The sequence below is a fragment of the Alligator mississippiensis genome, chromosome 11 (genome assembly GCF_030867095.1).
Source record: "Alligator mississippiensis isolate rAllMis1 chromosome 11, rAllMis1, whole genome shotgun sequence".
In the NCBI taxonomy this organism is placed as follows: domain Eukaryota; kingdom Metazoa; phylum Chordata; order Crocodylia; family Alligatoridae; genus Alligator; species Alligator mississippiensis.
Window position 1 is genome coordinate 39,534,337 of NC_081834.1, and position 23,845 is coordinate 39,558,181.

A 23,845-nucleotide genomic window follows, 5' to 3' on the forward strand; every position below is an offset into this window, starting at 1 on the left:
TAGGAAGAACTTCTTCACAGTTCGAGTGGCCAAGGTCTGGAACGGGCTCCCAAGGGAGGTGGTGCTCTCCCCTACCCTGGGGGTCTTCAAGAGGAGGTTAGACGGGTATCTAGCTGGGTTCATTTAGACCCAGCACTCTTTCCTGCTTATGCAGGGGGTCGGACTTGATGATCTATTGAGGTCCCTTCCGACCCTAACATCTATGAATCTATGAATCTATGAATCTATAAGTGATTCAATTCTGAATTCAGTCTGTGGCCCCTAGAGAGGTTGTGTCATTTTTCTTACCCATCATTCTCTCTGTCACCCCTATCTCTTTTCTTTGATTCCATCCTTCCTTCTCCACTACATGAAGTCCAAGTGTCTTGTCCTCACCATGAAGTGTAACTGTTTCTTCCTCCTTGCTTACCTACAAGTGTCTTTTACCAGGCCCCACGCAGCAGTCTTCAATGCCAGCCTCAGTTCTCAATGAATTAGTGTCATCCTTCGATCTGCCCTTCACACATGAAACCACCATCCCTAGGGAGTCTTTAAGACCAGCCATCTGTTCTTCACTGAGATCTTATTTTCTTAACACCCACTCTTACCATGATGCCTATAAGAGGAAAGGAAAAAGAAAGGACGCCACTAATAACAGAACTGGTTGTATATTTAGTTAGGAGTCATGCTGTGGGTTTTATGAAATATCTTGCCTCTTGAATCTGGTTGCTGTAACAGGCTCCCTTCATGTGTGACAAATGTAAGAAACAATCTCCTCTATGGATTGAGAGAGCTGAAGTACTGAGAAGCACCTTCAAACCACAAGCTATATACACCGGTCAGAATCTGAACTATATGAGCAGAAGCATTTCCCTGTAGAATTCATCTGAGTGCAGGGGAGCTGGCTATTCCTTTGATGGAGCTTAGTTTAGATTCATAGATTCATAGATGCCAGGGTCGGAAAGGACCTCAACAGATCATCGAGTCCAACCCCCTGCCTAGGCAGGAAATAGATGACCCCAGCCAGATGCCTATCCAGCATTCTATTAAAGACCCCCAAGGTAGGAGAGAGCACCACCTCCCTTGGAAGCCCATTCCAATTTTTGGCCACCCTTACCCTGTAGAAGTTTTTCCTGATACCTAGCCTAAATCTGCTCTCTGTCAGTTTGTGACCACTATTCCTTGTTACCCCAAGAGGTGCCCTGGTGAACAGAGCATCTCTGATCCCTTGCTGTGTCCCCCTAATGAATTTGTAGGCGGCCACAAGGTCACCTCTCAGCCTTCTCTTGTGGAGGCAGAAGAGGTCCAGGTCCCTCAATCTGTCCGCATAGGCCTTATCCTTTAAGCCCCTAACCATACAAGTGGTCCTCCACTGGACCCTCTTGAGTCTATCAACATCCTTCTTGAAGTACAGCACCCAAAACTGGACGCAGTACTCCAACTGCGATCTGACCAATGCCACATAGAGGGGAAGAGCTATGCACGTCTGTGTGAGGAGAAGCAGGAGAAATTAAATCAAGAAGCTGATAAAGAAGTAACAGCAAGGCAAGGAGAGTGCTAGAGCGAGCATGTGAATTATGACCATAAGAAAAAGGCTACAGAGCCCCTTTGAGGTAAAATGCTGGTTGTATGAAGCTTGGAAGTGACAGCAAAGAGACTTGTCTCCTGCATTCTTTCCCCGTGTTCAGGGAAACCAGGCCTTTACACCTGGTTTAAAGGTGTAAAGGCCTGGTTTACACATTCCTTATAAATAAATAGGCCTGAATTGAAGAAATCCTTGGTTCTATCACCCATTTCTTTACAATGTCTCAGCTCCAAAGGGGTAACAAAAGCAAAACTACTAAAAACTTTGCAGATGGGTTGTATCTCTTTCCTCCACTAAGTATGTTTCTTTTGCAAGTGTAAGCTTTTGAGGTAGGACCAAAACTTCTTGTGTGTTTGCACAGCATCTGTCATACTACAATGATCCCTGTAGTAATGATGGTCATATTAATTAATACTGTGACTGAACTACAGGATTCTCAGAGCCAGGTGACCAAAAATAGTCTCTGCTTTAAATGCTTTCTTCACCTTTTGAATGTTAAGTTAGTGTGTCAAGCTGACACGCTCAACTAATCACCAGACTTGGGGTCTGGGAGAAATTTCCCCCAAGGCAGAATGGGTAAGGCCATTGGGGGGGTTTGTCTTTTTTTGTAGTGAGGGACATGGTCGACAGGATCCTAGGATAATCTGAGTTTTTTTTTACCTGACAATTCCCTGCCTGCTATCTTCCTGTGGGATATTTTGAAGTTTTTTTTCTCTCATTAAAGATCCTACGTTTGTCTTGGAGTATTAAGAAGCTGCTTCAAACCTGAGCTGCACAGAAGGGCTGGAGCAAATGATCTTGTGGGCCTACTGGGATTGAAAATCTATTACATGGTTGCTTGAGACTGCTGGGGACTAGATACACTAACCCAAGTGATCCTTTCTGGTACCATGTATCTTAGAGCAATTTTGTGCCTATAAAAAGCTGAACCAGCTTTTGTGTTTGCAACGTAGCATAGGTATGGATGTTAGCAGTACGTCACGCAATTGCACTCTCAGTTTCTTTCAGAAACAGGAATGCCAACACAGGGATTTGGGGAGCGAAAATTTGCATATGCTCCCAAAATGGCAGCTGAGCTGAGTGCCATCTGAGAATCTGGCACAAATGATAGGATTCATGATCCTAAATACCTCAGGTGCATGAGAAAATCAGCTACTGTGCTACCATTTCCAGAACAGTTGACTGGAGTAAGCAGTTAATTAGTAACAACTCCAAGCTGATTATCCAGCCCTGCATTGGTTGCCCTTTGGTCATGGTCACTGGGACACAGAGGCAAGGGTCACTAAGTGGAATGGAGATTTGCTTATAGTGACTTGCTTGATTCTTTAAGCAAAACATAAACCATTGTCTGTTATATGAGTGTAAACATGGAGCCCTGCTCTTGATGTGGTTAAACTGGTGCAACTGGCTGTATTGCTTAGTTCAACATGTTGCTTGCTAGGGATGTGCAAAGCGGGCCCTAATCAATTTGGATTTGGCGTGAATCAGGGACAGTGATTCAATTCGTTGATTTGGATCACTGTTCCTGATTAGATTCAGCTGAATCCGAATCTGAAGATTTGATGCTGATGCAGAAAATCAGTTCAGACATAGACACAGCTTTAAAAGTTTTTTCTACATACCTCGAGGTACCAGCATAATTCGTGATCGCTGCGATGCTGGGGTGGATGGAACGTCCTGCAGGAGTGAGAGCAGGGCCCTCCACATGCTTGGCATCAAACCAGTACTTCTGGTCCACTTCTGGGTCTGCCAGGGAGCACACAGGGGGGCCCCCCGCACCCTCCCCGGCTCAGTGATTGGCTACAGGGTGGCCCTCGGTACCCCCTCCCCGACCCAGGAGGCACCAGTTGCCGAGCTGGGGAGGTGTGGGAAGGCCCCCAGCGCGCTCCCCAGTGGACCTGGACATGGACCAGAAGTATTTCTTGTCCACTTCTGGGTCTGCTGCCAAGCACGTTGGGGAGCCCCCTGTGCTTCTGTGGGACACACTATGCGCCCCAGCATCACAGCGTTCATGAGCCCCTGCTACCTAGAGGTATGTAGAAAAAACATTTAAAGCTGTCTCTATGTCCGAATCTCCGAATCTTTCTGAATCTCTCTGATTTGATTCAAAGAGATTAAAGGGTCCCCTGATTCGATTCAGATTTGGAGATTCGGCCACCAAATCAGGCCAAATCTCTGCTAAATCAAATCAGGGACTGAAGCTTCGCACAGCCCTATTGCTTGCCCATAGTAATCAAAGTGTGGTAAAATGGGTTTGCCAAGTGGTGACTGGAGGGAATCTGGATGCCTTGTATTGGAAAGTAAAAGTTATCTGGCCCGAGTGCAGCCCTGCTGAGCATACTGACTTGCAAACTCTGCATAAGTGCCAAAAATAGTTGCACATTTTAAAATGTTTGCATACTTGCCATGTAGGTGCATAAACCTTCTGTGCTTCCATTCACTGTCTATAAAGCAGAGGTGGCTGGCCATGTTAGTCTGAGGTCAGGCAGAAGGTATAGCAGGGTGTCACTTTCTCTGTACCCTCTGTACCAGGTAGTAAGCTGCCACCCTGACCTACCTTCTGCTTGTACAGCCCTACCTCCCATAGGTAGGGGTACAGACCGTAAGGTACTCTGATACAGCAACGTTAGGGGTGAGGTAAATGATGTAGATCATTTGCATATTTTTTTTTCATTTATGAGCAGCTCTTCATTTGACCTGAATGTCGTTATGCCATTTAGCAATGTCAATATTGTCTCTGACAAACATTTAAAAATCATTAATCAGCCCACAAACAGATGTATGATATATGCTTGAAATGCTGAGATTACAACAAAATTGGTTTCCTTTTATTACCTCCAGGCCTTTCAAGAAGCCATCAGAAGCATGGCAGACACCCCAGTACACCACTGGACATAATTCAGAAGACGCCCATAACCTCTTGGACATTTTACCTACCTCTGTACTTGGCAGGCTTGCTGTGCTGATAAATAGGGGATTTCTGGAGCCTGTGAAAACCCTCTGGCATACTTTAGTACTCACTCCAGCCACATCAACACATACTGACAGAAAACACCAGAACCATTCTTGGGGATTGAGTATTCTTACCACACAGTACTGGGAAATCCCATAATGGCTGCTGTCCAGGAGAGGTCAGAACAAGGAACCTCTGTATCCAAACTGGAAAGAATCAGACTACTCTGGGAGTTAGGTATTGATCATCATCCAGCTTCCAGATCCAGATGACAACTGATAAGGCCTTCTTCTAAGTATATCTGCTTAAACTGCGATAAGATGTCTCAGTATGTATACAATAAGATCTGGGCTCTTTTTATTTGCTTTCTGGTTTCTGTGCCTTGAAGGCATGCTCACATCATGTTTTCAAACATTTTCCACAACTATGAGAGCTAGAAATTTACTTAGAAAAACTAAAGATAAATTTCTCCTGCAGTTGGTCACCAGATTCCAGCATCTGGGCTTCCAAAAGCACCAGATATTATAGGACATACATAATGGTTGGAGTTGAGCTGCCATTGTGCCAAAATCTTTCCTACTTTTAGCAGTGTCACTAATTCTGTTGTTTCATCAGCACATTTGGAGATGTCCATATGTTTCAAGTATCCCTGGATCTTCTGCTAGAATTGCCATACCTATTTTATTGTCTTATAAAATACCTTCAAATACAGAGCACACATACATACTGTATGTACTGTAATTGCAAACCCATACACTATTTATACAAAAAAGCAAACCTGCTAAGTGAACTAATTCATGCTCCCCACCTTGTCGTCAGGCAAGATCTGTCTACTTGTGCTAGTATGTTGATACTGGGTTGTGTTATGGTATCATCCTGTCTGTGTATATTTTGGTAATGTTTTTTGTACAGTGAAAATGTCGATCGGTTCCTATAGGAAGTTGTACAATTCACCTCTGTTTCTCTGCAGCCAGTCTGTTCACATAAAGGCTACAGTAGTCTGGATATCATTGCTGCTGTCACCAGCAATGAAATTCAAGTTTATATGGAAGCTAGCACCAAAGCCCTTTTATTTAAATAAGGGTTCAGAGGTCTTGCATTGGCTCTCTGCACAGGGATGCATTTCACTCCACAAGTGATCATCAACAGGTATCAATCATCATGCCAGTACTGACATGGATTTACCCAGTTGTTGCGCTGGCCCTAAGCAGCAGATCCTAGACCTAGACCGCGTATTAGACGCCTAAATGGACCTAGGCCTGTCATGTGGTTCTACTCCACCACCACCCTACTTGAATCAGTTAATACAAAGGATGTGGAAGAAGGAGGTCTTCCTTTCTGTTGCTTGCTGCGACTTGGTTTTAAGGCTAAGATAGCAGCATGTTACAAAAATGAATTGAAAAATGCAAATGCAAAAATGCAGATGGATTTTCAGGGACTCAAACAGGGTAGAACAAAACTGTATTTAGGTGATGAAGTTCACTTAGGTGCCTTATAGGTATAGGATCTGACTCTAAGTCTCTTGTTTATTTGCCTTTACAACTGATCTCTGTTCCCACTACAGCAGCTGTGACAGCTTTGTTTGGAAAGGCAGTAATTCCCTTGCACTCAGCACCATGGAGCTTTCAATACTGAGGCAATAACATTTTCTGACTTTTGAGGGCCAGCTGACACTCTTCCTTCTTCCTTATAATCACAATTTGGTTTCTTCAGCTTTACAAGTACCATATTCTAGTAACAACACTGAAGTTAAGGTTGAAAGAGTCATAGGTTGTTTTCTTTTAGCCTACAAGTTTCACAAATGAACCCAGTTGGAGATTAACTTTTTCATGTACAGGGAAAACTTTTGGTTAGTTTGAGCAGTATTACATTCTTTTAGTATGGGCAACCAGTATTTTGAACTTTATAAGAACTTTTCAATCAACATACACTTGATTAACTTCGCATATTAGACAGAAGTGTAAGAGTTGCCTATGCCCTGTACCCAGTCTCCAACAACTGTGGCATTACTTGCTTAAGAAGATATAAAAAACCTGACCATGTTGGAATAACCTGTTAGGGAACGTTTCTTTTTATTCTCACTAATTAGTGGTTGGCCTGTGCCAAAAAAAAGAAAGGTTTGGGTTTCTTCCAAAATTCAGGCTGTAGTATTTTTAATATGTGAGGATATTTACTTTGCCTTATTTCAAATGTCTACTTACACCTTGAACTGGAACCATGACAAACTGAAAAGTTAATGCAAAATAAATACTAGCTCCAAGCTTGTATGCAGACAGGACTTTCACACCACTGGACAAATTCTGCTCTCTGTCTTGTCTGATATACCATGGGGGTTGAGAGCAGAATTTAGCATTGAATACTTTGGTTAAGCAGAGATCTGCATTACCCAGATAGCAACCTGCGGGCTGAATACAGTAAGGACTCAAAAGCAAGGCCCTCCTAAAAAAACAACAACCTGTGACTGTTCAATTAAAGGCTCTAGCATAATGCATGCTCACAAGGTGGCTGAATTATAGGGTGAATGGGCAACTTCAACTGTGGCATTTATTAACTTTTATGTGCCTGTCTTTGCATTCTTAACACCATTTATTTAATGTTGTTTTTAATGTTTAATTTCCTAGATATTTTTTAAAGAAAAACAAACTTGAGTGTTTTTTCTTCTTCACAAGCAGAAGGGCTTGAACCCTGGACTTTAAACACTGCAACATAGACATTGGTTACTTTAGACCAGTGGTTCTTAACCTTTTTAGGCTCAAAGCACCCCTTGATAGACTCAAGACACCCCTCAGAAAATGCCAGTTCCTAGTTTTCACTTGATTTTTGACTACAGAAAACTAAGAGAGTAATTCTTATGTTGCAAAGAACTCAGAAAGACCACAACAGATCACAATGTTTTTACCACTGTGGATTCCTATTTGAAATTTCTGAGTTTATCTTCTGAATCATGCTTGCACACCTAATGGTACTAACATTGTGTGGCACTTCACAACACCCTTGAAAAGATCTCAAGGCATCCCAGGGTACCATGGCATCACAGTTGAGAATCACTGCTTGAGACAAAGTAACAAAAATAGACTATCTGCTGTGGACCAGCTACTCAAGGACGGTGCAAGCCACACCTTCTTCTAAAAGGGACACTGGCCCAAGACAGATGTGTTCAGGGTGTCAGGTTCAACATCAATAATTAGCTCATCACTCAACTTATGGGGCTCTCTGTGGGCATTAATGAATGTCTTATGACCCTCAATCTTCAGCTCAGCAACAATCAGTATGCCCCTGTCATCAGTGTGTATGCCCCGATGTTTGATGCTGCTGATGATGTCAAAGAACAGTTGTGCTTCAACCTTGGCCATATACTAATACTCGCAAGGAGGACAAAATAGTTCTCCTCGGTGACTTCAATGCTAGACTCAAACTTGACTTGGAACTGTGAAGTGGCACCATTGGGCAGGAAGTAGGGAAAGCTGACTCCAATGGCATCCTTCTCCTGAGCAAACATGCAGAGTGTGGTCTTGTCATCACAAACACCATCTTCAGGCAGAGTGAGAAATACAAGACCACATAGAGACACCCTTACTCTAAGCCAGGGATGGGGAATGTCTGGCCCGTGGGCCAGATCCAGTCAGCCAGGGACTCCATTTCCCAGCCATCCCTGCCTGCATGGCTTGTGCTGGTCTCCATGGAGATCCCAGCCTCAGCCACACCAGGAGCACAGGGAGCTGCTCCAGAGCTGCTGGAAATGTGGAACAAGGACAACTTGCTCCGGAGCCAGGGCACAGCTGCAATCTGTAGCCTGCATGCTCCAGGCAGGGGCACACATGCAGGGGATCATGGCTCTGCCCCAGCTCCTTGCAGCAGTGACAGTCTGTCTGGAGCTGGAGCAGAGCCATGATCCCCTGCCTGGAGTGTACAGGCTACAGATCACAGCTCCAGAGCAAGCTGCCCCTGTCTCACTTTCCTGGCAGCTCTGGAGCAGCCCCCTGTGCTGCTCTGCCATGTGCACTGCCAGCGTGGCTGAGGTCTGACACAAGCCATGTGGGCAGGGACGCCTGGGAAATGGAGTCCGCAGCCAACCAGCATCCCAGAGGTTCCCCACTCCTGCTCTAAGCAGTGGCACCTCCTTGATTATGTTATTGTTAGAGCCCAGGATTGAATGGACATCTGTATCATGCAAGCTATGCAAGGAACCTATCACTGCTGGATAGATCAGTCTTGTTGTGAACATCTGGATTGCTCCAAAACACCAGAAACAGCCAAAAGCAATGTGAAGGTCAACATCATATCTCTTCAAAACCCAAAGGATCTCCAGTAGTGTTTCCATGAAAAGTTCTCTGCCCTTTCCAAAAAGGAAAGCAATATTGAGGAACTTTGGTAGGGGTTTAAAAGCGCTGTCCATATGGCATGTGCTGAATCCATTGGTTATACCACCTGTCCACACCAAGATTGGTTCAATGAGAACAAAACTGAGGAAGAGAAGGACTCAGCCTGCTTGGCAAGATGACACCTCATCTCAGCAGAAGAAGGAAACATATCAGCTCTTCAAAGCCAAAGCTCTAAGGAGGATCTGGGAAATCAAAAATCAGTGGTGGCAAGATAAAGCCAAAGAGATCCAGCTCCATGAAAGCCATCTACAGCTGGCTGGATTTGAAATCATGGGGTGAAGTTTTGAGGAGAGCACTAACAAGACCAAAGGCCAGATCCTTCAGCCTTTACACATGTAATTTATCCTTATTCATACAAGCAGTCTCAAAAGAATTACTTATAGGGAGGGGAGGACTCTGCTCATAACAGGATCTTTTTGCTTGAGTCCTTCAGGACTAGAAACATTCCCAGAAGCTTGATGGCCTGTAGGATTTGCTATCCTCACTTTTTGAAATAAAGGAAATACCTTGTTCTGGAATTCAAATCATGCAAACTATTTTCTGCTGCAGAAGATACCAAACTACTGTACAGACAGTCTGTATTGTTATATCACTGAAGTAATGGCACCACTAGAGATCAAAGGGCATTTCAGATTCAACCCTCAATTTTTAGATTGCTTATCATTTTCTAGAGCAATTCTGTTGTTTTTATTTGTGTCTGAAGTTTCTCATCTCTCATCTCAACCCTAAATTAATTTTTGGAAAGTTGCAATGCAATAATGAAATAAAAGTTGCCACTTTTGAGTTAGTTGTTGTTCTCCCCCACCGGCATTTTTTCAGGTATTTTTTTCACCATTGACATCTTCTGCAATTTTACCATGAGCCTTATGTTGTTTGAAGACTCATTCAAAGTTCCAGCTCCTGGAAATATACAATGGCAGGATCAACTCCTCTTCCTTTCCACAAGCCTTTCTGCTTGTGGCAGAATGTTTGAACATGCAACAGCGTCCAAAATGCCAAGTGTTTTGCAGCACTTAAAAACCTTTGCCCATGAAATGCTAATTTGTTCATGGTCTGTAAAGTGCTCTGGGATGAAAAGATAATCAAGTAATGAATGATTAAAAACCAACACAATAGCTAAGAAAAAAAAAAGGCAAATATATGTTAAAATTGAATTTTTAAGCCAGTCTCATAATTTGGGAAACACAGGGTGCGTCTACACATTCATTAATGTGCCATAATTACGGTGCATTAAGTTTAGTACCTATAATTTTACCTGTAATTTTTAGTACCTGTAAATTTAGTACCTGTAGTGATGTTAATGTGCATTAGACTAATCTACTGCACATTAGTGCATTAGCACAGGTTTTGCCCGCTGCACGAATGTGCACCAGAATTAGTCGTTATGCATCTTGTGTAGACATGCCCCAGAGCGTGCCTTTTGTTAAGGCTAGGAACTGGCAATCCTGTTTGGTGGGCAGGAAAGGGCAGGGAAGACAGGACACGGATTCTTCTTTTGCACTTAGGCAAAAAAAACAACAACAGCATATTGCCACCAGATGTTGCAGAAGCTCACAACATCTGGTAACAAGATGCTGTCGGTGTTTTTAGCTAGATTCAAAATGGATTGGACAAATTCTTGGAAGAGAAGGATCTCAGCTGCTACTGAGCCTGGGAGTCAGGGGCGCAGCCTCTGAATGAGAGATTCCTAGACCTTAAATGCTGGAGGCCACAAGTGAGAGAGGAACAGCGGAAAAACGCCCTGGCCACCCCAGTTCACTGCTGCTTCTCTGCCCCGGTGCGGCACAGGCCTATTTGTGATGCCACTGGGCGCAGGCCTAGCCCTACCAAGTCATGCTATAATCCTCCTGAAGAGGGAGGCCACTGAAGACAAAACAACTCTTCCCTTGGGGCAACTAAAAGCCCCAGGGAGGGAGCGGAGGCCAAAGGTCCAGAACAAGTGTGTGGCGTGGCGCGGCGTGGCGCGGGGGCACCGAGCACAGCACACTGCGCGGCACACCGCCTGGTATCTGAACTCTTTCCAAACATTTAAAAGTCTGGAGATGTGAGCGGGCCAGGGACAGGAGAGCGGCCCCGCAGCACCCACGGGAGACTGGGCAAGACGGAGCCGCGCGCGGCCTGGCCCAGGAAACGGCCGTCGTGTTGTGGCCCGCTGTGACAGGGGGCTTTGTGCCGTCCGACTGCGTGCGCGCGCGCGCCGCGTCTCCCTCGCCCGCGCGCGCGGCCTCCCTTGTGGCGCTCGCGTTGGCCGCAGCCGGGCCGTGCCCCCGCCCCCCCCGGCAGCCTCGCGGCGCCTCGTCCCCGCGCGGAGGGAAGCGCCGCCCCCGCGTCCCTCGGAGCAGGGGTCGCCCCGGGCCGTCCCACGCGGGGGCGGAGGCGGAGGCAGGGGACGGCGCGACGCGGTGCGGGGAGCCGGGCTAAGGTGGCTGGCGGCGGCGGAGCCATGGCGGCGGCGCAGGGCCCCAACCTGGCCGTGGTGGTGCATCGCGCGGGCGACCTGCGCCTGGTACGGCCGGGCCGGGGCGGGACGGGACATCCCCCGGCTCGTGCGGGCTGCGGGGCGGGCCCTGTCCCGGCCTCCCGCTGCCGGGCGCGGGGTGACGGCCCCCCGCCCCCGGGCGCCGCTCCCCCGCTCTCCAGACGCCGCGCCCCGGGTCCCCCCGCCTTGCCGCCCCCGGGCGCCGCTCGCTCTTGGAGCAGGGGCAGCCTGGCCCACGTGCGCTGGAAGGGCCCTCGCCCGTGTGCCGCTCGCAAGGGGAGCGAGCAGGGCGGCCCGGCTCCCACTGCTCCTCGCACTCGCGTTAAGCCCCTCACCCCGGGCGCCGTAGCTGCTCGTGCCCCTTTCCTCCAGGACACGTCCGGGCCCTTTCTGAATCCGCTCCCACGAGGTGTGGCAGGAGCTCCACGTGTTCATTACCGCTGTAGGGGAAAAGCAGAGCTCCCTTGTGTTAGATGATGTGTGATGGCGGCTCCAATGAGGGGTAACACCCAATGGAGGGAAGGAAGGTCAGGACCCAGAAGCTGGGGGCTCCTCCCAGAGCCGGGGGACAAGCTTGCTCCTGACTGATGCTGAAGGCTGCCCTCAGTCAACTGAGCCGCTGGTTATCGCTGCTGTGGTACAAACCCTTACTCCCTTGTGTGTCGTTGGCTACCGAAACCAGCCTGCTTTAGCCAGACGAGTTGCATGAGCCACTCGGCTCAGGATGAGCCTTTGTGCATCCTGATATAACTCCTCAGCAGGATAAAAAGGAAGCCCTAAGTGTGGACAGGGCTGAGAGTGGAGAATGAGGATCAATGGGCTGAACCAGCTGTTTGGGGAAGTTGGAGATTGGTGGGGCTGAAGGATTATTGAGGGGTACTGCCAAGAGAGGAGTAGATGAAATGGCATGAAGGAGACAAGTTTCTTCATGTACGTTGCAGAATGACAGGCCTTAGCCCTGCCACCTTCCTCCAAAATAAGTAGCTTTTGCAAGAATAGCCATTGGAAAAGGACACGTATATGAATTTCCTTGGGCTGTCAGTTACTGCCTGGGATAGTGGTGGCCAACTGGGTTTCACAACAACTGGGTTTCACAACAGGACAGCACATGGAGCCTGTAGTTACAACATTCAGTGCTCCCGATCTGAGTAGTACCTTGGTTGTCCGCGGGCTGCAACACAAGCAGCTGCAACTTTGTTTTATGCATATTCTGGGAAGTCTTCAGAGTCTTGGCTGGACAAAATGTAGGCATTTCTGTTATACAGCCATGGGCAAAAATGAATCTAAGATCCTATGTATTTATATTGCTGTTAGTAACAAAGGGACATTAGAAGCAAGTTTACATATGTTCCTGTGCACAAAGGGCCTGCTGGGAAACAAATGAAACGGTTTCTATCATGAAATGTTAGTAAAGCATTGCCAGAAGTATTTGGTGATAGCTTTTATTGCACCAGCTGCATGGGAGAGATATTACACCAGCTTTGGGGCACAAAATCCACTTCTGCAGGTCTAAGGAAGAAGCAGATGCACCCTAAGCTAAATACCAGCTGCTAGAACAATTGATTACTTTTGTTTAACCCCATTATATAAATGAAAGGATCACTTAAAGAAGGGGGCAGTGAATATGTGAAGTAGTTACAGAGCAAGTAAAAACAGCTGAAATGTATATACCTAGTTATGTAACAGGATATCAACTTTCTTGTCCTTCTTGTATGCCTATTTCTCAACACCTGACCTGCAAACGCTGCTCTTTTCCAGGGAAGAGGGGATGACAGAACTAGATATCACTCTGCAGTGTATCTGGAGAAACATTGTTTGTCTGACCTCTCTGCCCCTCCCTCTATAATCCCCCTAAGTAAACCTTCAGCTCTAGGTCAAAAGCTGCTCAGCTAAAAGAGAGGATGGTTTAAGTTAGAGCAACAAATCTGATCCAACCAGGGCTTGCATTGCAATAGGCTCACACAGGAAAAGCCTGGTTTCTAAAGTATTTCAACTTGGGCTCCCATTTCCAGTTGAAGATAGTTGAGTACATGATCCTGATTTCAACACCTGGGACAGCCACAGGTATTTGTATGTAACAGTTTGTAAGAGGGAATTTCTGGAAATCATTTGTCTTAATGAGCTTTGATAAACACTGAGCTGTACAAAACAGTTTTGGTCTGATGTTTGTAAATGATTAACTACAGATTTAGTCACCTGTAGTAGGTCCTGAGTATAATGATTCACAGGGAAGCAAGCTATTTTTAACATACCTTTGAAGTGCAAACAATGCATGACCACACTAAGCAATGTTACGTGCATCCCTGTGTGGCTAGCAGCCAACTCTGAGATAATTGTAACATCTGCCAAAAGTATGAAGAAGTACACACAAAATCTGTTAATTGCCTGCATCTGGCACGTGTCTAACATACGGCTACTTTTACAGGAAGCTAGGAATTACTGTACTGGATCAGCTCTGAGGTTCATCCAGTCCAGTACCACAACTCCAACAATGGGCAATACCCCATGCTGCGGCAAGAGTTGTAAGAAACCTACAATAGTGGCTGCGGGGTTATGTGGCCCCAGCTTCATGTGGCATCTCTCTCTTACTAGAAACTGACTCAAGCCTCGAAAATATGAGGTTTCTGATTGGGCCTTCCGTAAGTTGTTAGTACTAGCTTCTAACTAGGTATCATTGTTGCTATCTCAGTGTCCAGTCTGTTTTTCAGGCTTGCAGAAGTCCTTCCCTTCATTGATATCTTGGGGGAGCAATTATCACAGCCTAATTACATGTTACATGAAAAAGTATTTAGCATCGGTTTAGAATTTGCTGCCTTTTAATTTCCTGGACTTGCCTTTTCTTCTTGCATTATAAGACAAAACCAACAGAGCCAGTTCCTGTAGCACTTGTGGTATTTTATATACCTTCATTATATCCATTCTGATCCATCACCTTTCTAAGGGGACAGTTCCAGCCTCCACAGTTTCCCACCGCAAGAGCTTTTTCTTGCGGTTGATTGGAGCTGTCCAAATGGCTACTTGCAGTTCACATGCAGCTTGTGAGTGGTTAACTCATGGCCTGCAGGGCCAGAAATTCTGTGGTGGGACAAGTGATGGTGGCATTAACCCCCATGGCTGCCAAACTTGCTGTGTTGGTGAATGAATGCCATAGCTGCCGCAGCTTGCCTCACCACAGAATTTGTGGTTCGGATCCTAGCGGTGCCTTTTGGCAGTAGTGGTTTTAACCCTGTGGGTGCTGGAGAGTTGCTTGCAAATCAAGGGAAGTGATTCTTCCACTCTTTTCAGCACTGGTGAGGCCTCACCTGGAGTGCGAGGCCCAGTTTTGGGTCCTCCACTTCAAGAAAGATGTGGACGGATCCGTGACTGGGGGCCTGGGGGGCATGAGTTAATGAGGAATGGCTGAACGAACTAGGATTATTTAGTCTGGAAAATGTCACAACCCAAGGGTGTGATTTTGTTTTTGTGTGCGCTTTGGCACCACTGAATTATTTTCCTGCTGTTTTGGAGCTTTCTTTGCAGGGTGCATTTCTTCTTTGCAGCACAGAGATGCACGGTGCAAAGAGTTCCCGCCATTTGTATTAGAATTCGAGCCCCATTATTGGCTTGTGTTAAAATATTCCCACGTGGAGGCTAGCGATTGGCTTGCTAGCCGTATAAAAGGCTTGGGTGGTTTCCGCCCAAGTTGGAGAACTCCGAGGAGAACCCCGCAAGGGAGGACTCCATGAACATCAGGAGGAGGAGACTTCATGTCTTGTGAAGATCTCTAAGCGCTGCGGAGCCTATTGGACCCAGCGTATTCAAAGAAGGCAACAGGGGTCTGATCAGCCTCTAGCCTCTCCCCGTTACCGAGCGCAATCCTCGATGTATCCCTCTTCCCTGCACGCAAAAGGATCCACGGAGCCTCAACAACTCCGTGGGAGTGATCCGAGTACAGTCTGAGTCCTCAAACTGGGGATTTAAGCAGAGCTTTGCCTGGGAAACTGTCCAGCCTACACCGCGACCATCTTCGGTGTAAGTAAACAATCTTGAATCAACCATTACGAGTCCGTGCCTAATTCCAGCGTGTCACCTGCTTTCTCTGACCCAGTGTGCCCAGGCTGCTGGCCACAGCCTGCGGCACGAAAAAGGGCCCGGATCGCTCTCGGCCCGCACAGAAAAGAGAAGACTGAGGAGAGATTTGATAACAGCCTTCAAATATCTAAAGAGTGATTGTAGAGAGGATGGAGGTGTGTTTTTCTCTGTCACCATAGGGGACAGGACTCGGAGCAATGGCTTTAAACTGCAGCAGAGGAAAATTAGGTTAGAGATTAGGAGAAACTTTCTGACTGAGGTGGTCAAGCACTGAAACAGGCTGCCTAGAGAAGTTGTGGGATCTCTATCCTGAGAATTTTCAAGAGCAGGTTGGACAGATACTTGGCTGGGATGATTAGGTGAGGGATAATCTAGCCTTGAGCATGGGGCTGGACTAGATAACCTTGTGATGTCCCTTCCAGCTTTACTTTCCTATGGTTCTTTTTATTGCTGTAAAATTCTAATGGTAACTTCTAAATGATGACCATCATAGCTGATACTTTGTGAAGCAACATAGTAAGACCATCTCTCTCTCAAATCCAGATAAGTTTATTAACCACTCAGTCAGGGTTCTCTGGAAGAAATGCAGCAAAAAGTTAGCATGGCACAATGAAATAAACCCAATATACAATTGTGTTCTTTACATGTAATGGTTGTTTACTCTTCTGCTGCAAGATGTGTCATCAAATGACCAGTAATAGTTACAGTGATTAAACTGGAAATTCGTTACAGAAAGAATATGTGATCAAAGGACCAGTGCATGGTTTTGTGGGTGTAGTTAACTAGGCTTAGGAGGCAGTGTATGACAGATGAGCAGTCATGGTCCACTTCTTTCTAGAAGCTACAGTGCTGAAGTTAGCAAAAACTATGTGTTTGACCCATCTCCTAGCTGAAGTCTGTAAAACTTTTTCAATTGGGCAGGTCTCTAACTAGCAATCATTTAAAAAAGACAATAAAACCCTTCTCACTTGTTCTTAAAGTTAGGAAGAAACTTCATGGCTGTCTAGAAATCAGAAATCCAAGTATCCTCCCCATTATCCAGCAGCTCTGGACAGTAAGCTGTACTGTAGAGAGAGAGGGTTTGAAAACACAGTATATATATATATATATATATATATATATATATATATGTATTTTGGCACTGTGTTTAACTGCATAATGAAATCTTAAGATCTTTGACTTTTAAATGTTTGGGAAGAGTTCAGATACCACCATGATTCAAAACTGTACAAGTATCTAAATATAGGGAGAAAGGGATAGAGTCCTTGCAGACATATGAATAACCTTTTCTTGGGTTCCCATGTGACTGGAGATTGTAATAAACCCATTCTATGTATGGCAGAGTACTGAGATGCCCTGTCACACACAGCTGAATGGCTGCTCCTCTCTGCTGGTTTTATACTCCCATTAATTGTGTTCATGTTTAAAGAATATGATTCCTTTTCATTCAGCTTTGTGAGTATTTTGTTATCTTCCCCTTCTGTGCTTCACCTCCCCCTCTCCTCCCATGATTGGCCCAGTCATTACAATGTGATAATGTCTCATTCATAGAACAGTCTCAAGGAGCTGCTGTTTTGTCAAGTAGCAGCACAAGAAGAGGGTGTGAGAATGGCATTGAGAACAGGGTATTTAATCCTGACTCAGTTTTAACTGTTGCTGCTTTATACTGTAGATTTGTAATTCCAAAACTGTGCTCTGGTTCCTGAAGATGAGTCTGATTTTAAATCATGCATTAATGTGCTTGGTTGAAATCTCAAGCTCATTCCATTTTGGAGAATGTTGCTGCATGAGGGGTTGTCTAAACATGGAAGTTATAGCTACTCCACACTGGGCATGTCTACACGTGCACTTTAATGCGCAGTAGATTATTTTACTGTGCATTAAAGTATCATGTAAAAAACCATGACATTAAGTTAATGAGCAGTAAAATAGTCTACTGTGCATTACATGTCACTAAAAAAGCATGCAAATGTGCTGCTGTGCCGTGCAGTAGCACAGCCTAATGCTCATTAATTTAATACCTCACATTAGAGGTACTAAATTTAATACACTTTAGAAAAGGCACATTAATGCACATGTAGACAAGCCCACTGACTCCCTGTATGGACATTCATGCTCTGCTGTGAAAGTGGAGGAAGCTGCCTTACATGTAGTGTGCACTTAGAGTGTCCACACAGGGAGTTAGTGTGGAGAAGCTACTGCCCTATAAATACACCTTTATAGTAACTTCACCTTTTCAACAAGTTGCATATTATGCTCGCCCACCTAGAGTTCCTTTTACATGGATGTAAGCTTCTAAAGCTCAGTGACTTCTCAAGCCTGCATGTAAACTGAATGTTTCTGCTTTGTTTTCATTTAGGAGAATCGCCCAATCCCAGAACCAGGTCCCAATGGTAGGTTTCGAGTATAGTTGCTTTTCATCTACCTTGTGGTTTACTTTATGATTATAATTGTTGGGGGGGGATTTTCTTTGTGCCCTTCGATGATGCCAACCTCAAAATCAGCTGTAGCGTTCACAGTTAAGTATAAAATAATCCAGAAAAGAACATCTAGTGGAGCATGTCATGTTTTGTATCTATCTGCTAGGGGTTGCTGCTGGTATCTGAACCATGTGCCAAGTTAACTTCAGTGGTTACTACTGTGTGATCAGTAGCTCTAGATAGAACTTTATTTCCATCAATGAATGTCTGTTATTCCAACCCTATGGCTGGTATATGCAGGATGCATCTACATGAGATGCTCAGTTAAGCGTCACTGTTTATACATGCACAGCAATTACTGATCAGTAGATTAGTCTAATGCACCATTTTCTAGTACCAATAGATACAGGTACTAGAAAATGGCACATTGAACTAATGCACGAAACGTAGTACAAGAGTTCACAAGAAAGATCTTTAATTGGTGGGGAAAGGTAAAAGGGACACAGAATAGACTTGGGAAAGCCAATAGTGAATAAATAAGCAATCTTCAATAAGATTCCCACCTTTCAGGTTGCTTCAGTAAAAGTCCTCCCCTTATGGTCATGAGTAGGTAATGAGGCAATTAGCCACCATCTTTTTTTGTTATACCCCATTCAGTTTGTTCTTCAGGGTCAATGGAGTCTTAACATTTGGGCAAGTCCATCTCCCTCTCCTAAGAGACACGCTGCTCTAGAGCCTCTTAACACCTCCTAGCCTAATTGAAGTGATAACAGTTGTAGTGCTGGGTAAGGTATCCTTACCAAGGCTGCTGCTGTATGACTTCAGCCCAAAGAGGCGCACTGTGATTCCTTCCTCTGCATCATCTCTACAACCTCCTCTCAGCTCGTCACCTTAAAGCTATAGACAGATAAGTGCAGAACCCCAATAGAGGCTTTGCCAGAAGAGAGAGACCCCTAGAAGGAGCCCCTCTCTTCTTTCCTTTGACTTTTTTGGGGCTCCTGTATACAACTGCCCCAGATGGCAGCTTTAAATTGGGATGATGCCTTCCCCTGGGCACATTTGGCACAATTTTTTTGTTCTTTCATCACTTGCTAGGGATAATTGAGCTTTATTATTTCCTGATTCAGAGCTTTACTTCCAGATTAACCCAGATGCCAAACCTGCCACAAAATTGAAAAGCAAATGAGGCCCAGGTCATTCATTTTTTCTCCTCTTTGTTCCTCATCAGTAAGTGCTGGCAAAGAGTGGCTTCCTCCTTGAACTTCTCAAGCAGCTCTAGGCTGCTCTTCCCTTTGTTCACCAAGTGGTGGCAGTAGGCTGGGAATTGGGAGGGAGGTGGGGGGAATGGAGAGGGAAGGGGAGTACTGGGGCCATCCTTTGCATTATTGTGATGGTGATGGGCACACAGATGCGTGGGTGTCTGGGTGCACAGCGTGGTTATTTTAATGGGAATGAGACTAGTGTAACTGCATAGGTGTGGTTTGGACTATCAAGTGAACCATAATGGTCATGAGACAAATTTGTAGAGGTATAGATTTATTTATATAAATATTTTTGCAAAAAAAATTAAAAAGTGGGCTTTTTGTGTTTCATGGTTACACACTGTAGGGCTTATATGCATTAGAAGATAAGAAAGGGTGTAGACTCTTTTTTCCCCCTTTTGCCAATCATGTTGAGTGTTGCTTTGCGGGATGGGGACTTGCTAGTCCCTAAAGCCTTCCCCAGGCCAATGCCTCACCCTGCTGCCTTCTTGAGAGACAGTCAGTCCTGGCAGTTGTTCTCAATCTTCTGTTTCTTCTTCCCTGGCAGAGGTGCTGCTGAAGATGCATTCTGTTGGGATCTGCGGATCCGATGTCCACTACTGGCAGCATGGCCGAATTGGGGACTTTGTTGTGAAGAAGCCAATGGTACTGGGACATGAGGCATCTGGAACTGTCCTTAAAGTGGGTTCCTCAGTAACCCATCTGAAGCCAGGTGAGCAGCCTCCTGAAATCTTTGTGACAGATGTGTGGACTCCTGCCTGATATGTACTTCCTCCTTTGTGTTGAGGCTGAGTGGCTGCATCTCTGGGACACATAACATGTTCTTTGATGAAACATTGGGGATTCTGCACACCTGAGAAGGTCCAAGCCAAAACTCTACACCCAAATTGTGGGGGGCAGTGAAAAGAGTGTGAAGGGGGGCTCCATGGTGGAGATGCTGGCCTGGGCCTCAGGACTTCTACTTTCAATCTTATGTTATACAGTATACTTCCTGAGGTGACCTTGGACAAGCCATTTACTTTGCTCATGTCTTGATTTCTTCTCTGTAAATCGGGCATGGTAGCACAAGCCTGCTTCCTGGGGTGGGGTTGGGACAGAGGGAAGGAGAAGTGTGGAGATCTGTGCATTAAAGATTTGTGAGGTCTTGAGTTAGTATGGTAATACGGGTCAGATGAGAATCTTAGGTAGATGAATACCTGGTTTGGAATTCATAGATGATCTCATTTAAACAGTTTTACATTTAACAGCACCATGGGACACTGGGAAAGGGTGGAGTGGAGGGGTTCAGGATCTTTGCATTATGGACTGAACCTGCATCTACCTAAAACCCAGGCAGCAATTTTCTTCTGTCTGCCTTGGTCACTGATCTCCCTGCCTGTTGTACAACACACTTCCAATCGACACCAGTCCATTTCAGCTGAACCTGGCCCTTTTTTCTAACTCAGGTTCTGAAGTAAGAGGCTCACATAAAACCCTTGGTTCATTTGCCTTCCAACCCAGCTGTACATTGGGCAAATTGGCCTCAGATGTGGTATGGTTGACAGCTCCCTCTCCACATGCCATGACTCAACCACTGGTTTCAGTATTCCTCAGCAATCTTTTTTCCTGTGATCTCTTGAGCTGTGCTATTACTGTGATATCCCACATGCCTCACTGTGTATGTATGTGTACTGCTAAGGTGTGCCAGATAGGTGTGTACATGATCATGCATGTCTCCTTGCAGGCAGGATAAGCCTTTTCATCAATCCTTATAACCCAGTATAATTAACCTTCTTTTGTTGCACATATGTCAGTAGTTGCAGCCATCTTGTATTTCCACGTAGGCACTGGCTGAGTCAGGAACATGTAGTATATTACTTCTCATTTAAACCACTGTAAATCTGAAGGGATTCTGCTGGCTTCAGGAAGGTTACTGCAGGTTACATAGGTGTGATGCAGTATGGTCTGTAAATTGTGAACATTGAAGAGCAGGCACTTGTTCTTCCTCTATGCTCTGTGCAGTGCTAAATGCATTTATAGCACTGAGCAAATAACACTGATATGAAACTGGTGGGTCACCTGTGTGCGTGGTTAGCCTGAGCAGAACTCCTGAGCCAGGGGGATGATAACTACTTCACTGAGAAATGTGTTCACTGGTTGACTTCTAATGCTGAGGAAAACCAGCTAGGGGCACTCAGGCTTTTACTGCTCAAGTCTGTAGTAGCATCTTGTGAGGGCTCCAGCAACCTGACTGTGGGGCAACCAGACAGCTGTTCCTTGTCCCGTTCTTAGCCATCTGGCAGTGTGTAGCTCTCCCATATGGGAGCAAATGGGTTTCATGTTCCATGAGATTCAGGGCCTGATCTGATTCCTGTGCCTACTTCCCTGGCTCAACAGTCTGTCTTTCCTTCCTTCCTGGGGTAGATGTTGTTCTGAGGAGCAAGTGCAGTAATTGCTGATAAAGCCCAACATTCACCAGCAGCCCCCATGTCATCTCCTATTCTGATGACAGAAGATGTCACTGCACGACAACCCCCAGCAGCTTCTCCGTTTCAGTAAGCATAGGGAATGGATTGTGTCTTCATCCAGTTATTGTCTGTCTGCATCTGGAATACTGTACTTACCCATGTGCTGGTCTGGCCAGTGTTGAGGCTCCTGAGCACAGCATCAGAGAGATAAACTCAAGGGCTGTCTTTGTCTTGCAGGTTGTGTTTCTAGGACAACAACTCAGCTTCTGGAATCCCTATTTTACCAGGCTGACCCTCTTTTTCTCAGTGTGAGCATTCAGATTTTCTGGTAGCCATACAGTTGCATGCATCCTCCCACACCAATCTTATGCTCTCCTACTTTCATGCCCTCAGGTGACCGAGTAGCCATTGAGCCTGGTGCCCCTCGAGAAGTGGATGAATTCTGCAAGATTGGACGCTATAACCTGTCTCCCACGATCTTCTTCTGTGCGACACCACCTGACGATGGGAACTTGTGCAGATATTACAAGCACAATGCCAGCTTCTGCTACAAGTTAGTCATGTGCGCCCAATGCATAAGGGGAAACCCTGTTCCATTTACTACTGCAAGGGGAATGCAAGTAATGGTGAATTAGCAGTCATGACCAATTAATAGGAGTTGATTACCGGGATTGGCACTGACAGGGGATTGGAACAACAGGGATTGCAACAACAGCGAATTAAACCAGAGTGGTGAATTATCTGATAGGCAATTTAACCAGTTATACTAGCTACCCCATATGAAAGTTAATGCGTTTCCTACTTGGAGGGGGGAAGGTAAGGAAACACTCACTGCTTGGTTTCCAAGTATATCCAGCTGCTGAAGGAGGAAAGGGCTCTATTAAAACAGAATGGTCCCTGTTCTTTCCTGCTATGCCCTTGACATGGGGGAGGTTCAGACTGAGGCCTAGGTGCTAGGAATCCCTCAGTCTGATCTGGTGCTGAATCTTAATTTCCATTCCCAGGGATCCCAGTGGGATCAAAGCGCTTGACAGTGGATGCATCTACATGAGATGCTTTACTTTTCAGGAGACTAATTTGGTGTGCAGTAAGGTGTCACCATCTACAGTAGATTAATTTACTGTGCTGCCAGAAAGTCCTGTCAGTATCGGGGTTAGGTGCTGTATGGCTTAGGCCCTCTCCAGTCCAACATCTTACTGGAGGATGACATCAGGATGGGGATCAACGCTGTCACAACCACTCTCCAGTGTTATCTGTCTTGCCTGCCACATTTTTGATCTTCTTTAAAATTGAGAGCTGGTTCTGCTGGCTGATAAATCCAGGCCTGTCCCTTGGAGGAATTTCTTTGTGGGGTTCCACCTCTCCTTACACCTCACCCGTACTACATTCTAGATGTTGTCTGATTTCTTCTTTTGGGCTATGACCCCTTGTCACCAGTATAGCAGTCTTTCCTATGCCACCGGGATCCTGGTCAGGCCCTTGTAATCCATTCAGTAGAAGTCCATAAATGGCTCAATCCTGTCTGGTCCACCACTGATTCAGGATTCATCCCCTTCTATTAACTGACTAGCAGCCTTCAAAAGTAAATCAACTTAACTCAATTCCATTAATTCCTTAACCATCTCAGAAGGTGCATCAGCTGAAGTCCTTTCCTTCATTCAGGGTTTATCCCTCTCTATCAATTCCTTACCAAATGAAAAATTCATTCAAATCCAAGCATTCATTTGGCATTTATCCCCCTCTATCATTTCATTTAACCATCCTAAAAGGAAAATCAACATAAGAGATGAATTTAAGACCAGCTGGCTGTACTACCCTACTCAGGGAGGGCTTAGGCTCCTGTGACACACAGCACCCATCTTCTCAAGTACCTACATCAGCCCAGGGCTTCAATCCTTCTTCAGGCAAGCTGCCCCAGCATTCTGTCAACAATCCTCATGTTCATCGGTGGCTCTCCAACCACTCGTGTCTGTTGTCATGCACCCCTTCACTGCAGGGTGGTGCGTGACTTCCTTGGACACTGCAGTCTCTCCCTGGCTGCCCCTCTCCAGGGCTGGATGTACTGTTCCGGACTCTGTTAGCAAATAAAAACCTAGGATTCCGGACTAGCCCAGGGAATAACGGGACACCTCGTTCGATGAGTGACAGAAAGGCTTTATTTACTACAAGTATTCAAAATCAAGACAAGCGAGCCCAAACCAAATCTAAGTCCAGTAATTAGCTATAAGGTGATGATTTCTCACCAAACAGGTGATGAAGAGGTGGTC

The 23,845-nt window shown here is 45.6% G+C and overlaps 1 protein-coding gene across 1 annotated transcript in view; it reads left to right on the forward strand.

The window, feature by feature from the left end:
• The first annotated feature begins 11,320 nt into the window (after positions 1–11,320).
• Positions 11,321–23,845, forward strand: part of SORD (sorbitol dehydrogenase) — a 37,221-nt gene continuing 24,696 nt past the window's right edge. Inside the window, exons 1-4 of the mRNA XM_059714847.1 lie at positions 11,321–11,405; positions 17,809–17,842; positions 19,679–19,843; positions 21,972–22,131. Of these exons, the coding sequence (XP_059570830.1) occupies positions 11,343–11,405; positions 17,809–17,842; positions 19,679–19,843; positions 21,972–22,131 (422 nt within the window). The 5' untranslated portion in view covers positions 11,321–11,342. The remainder of the gene's footprint in view (positions 11,406–17,808; positions 17,843–19,678; positions 19,844–21,971; positions 22,132–23,845) is intronic.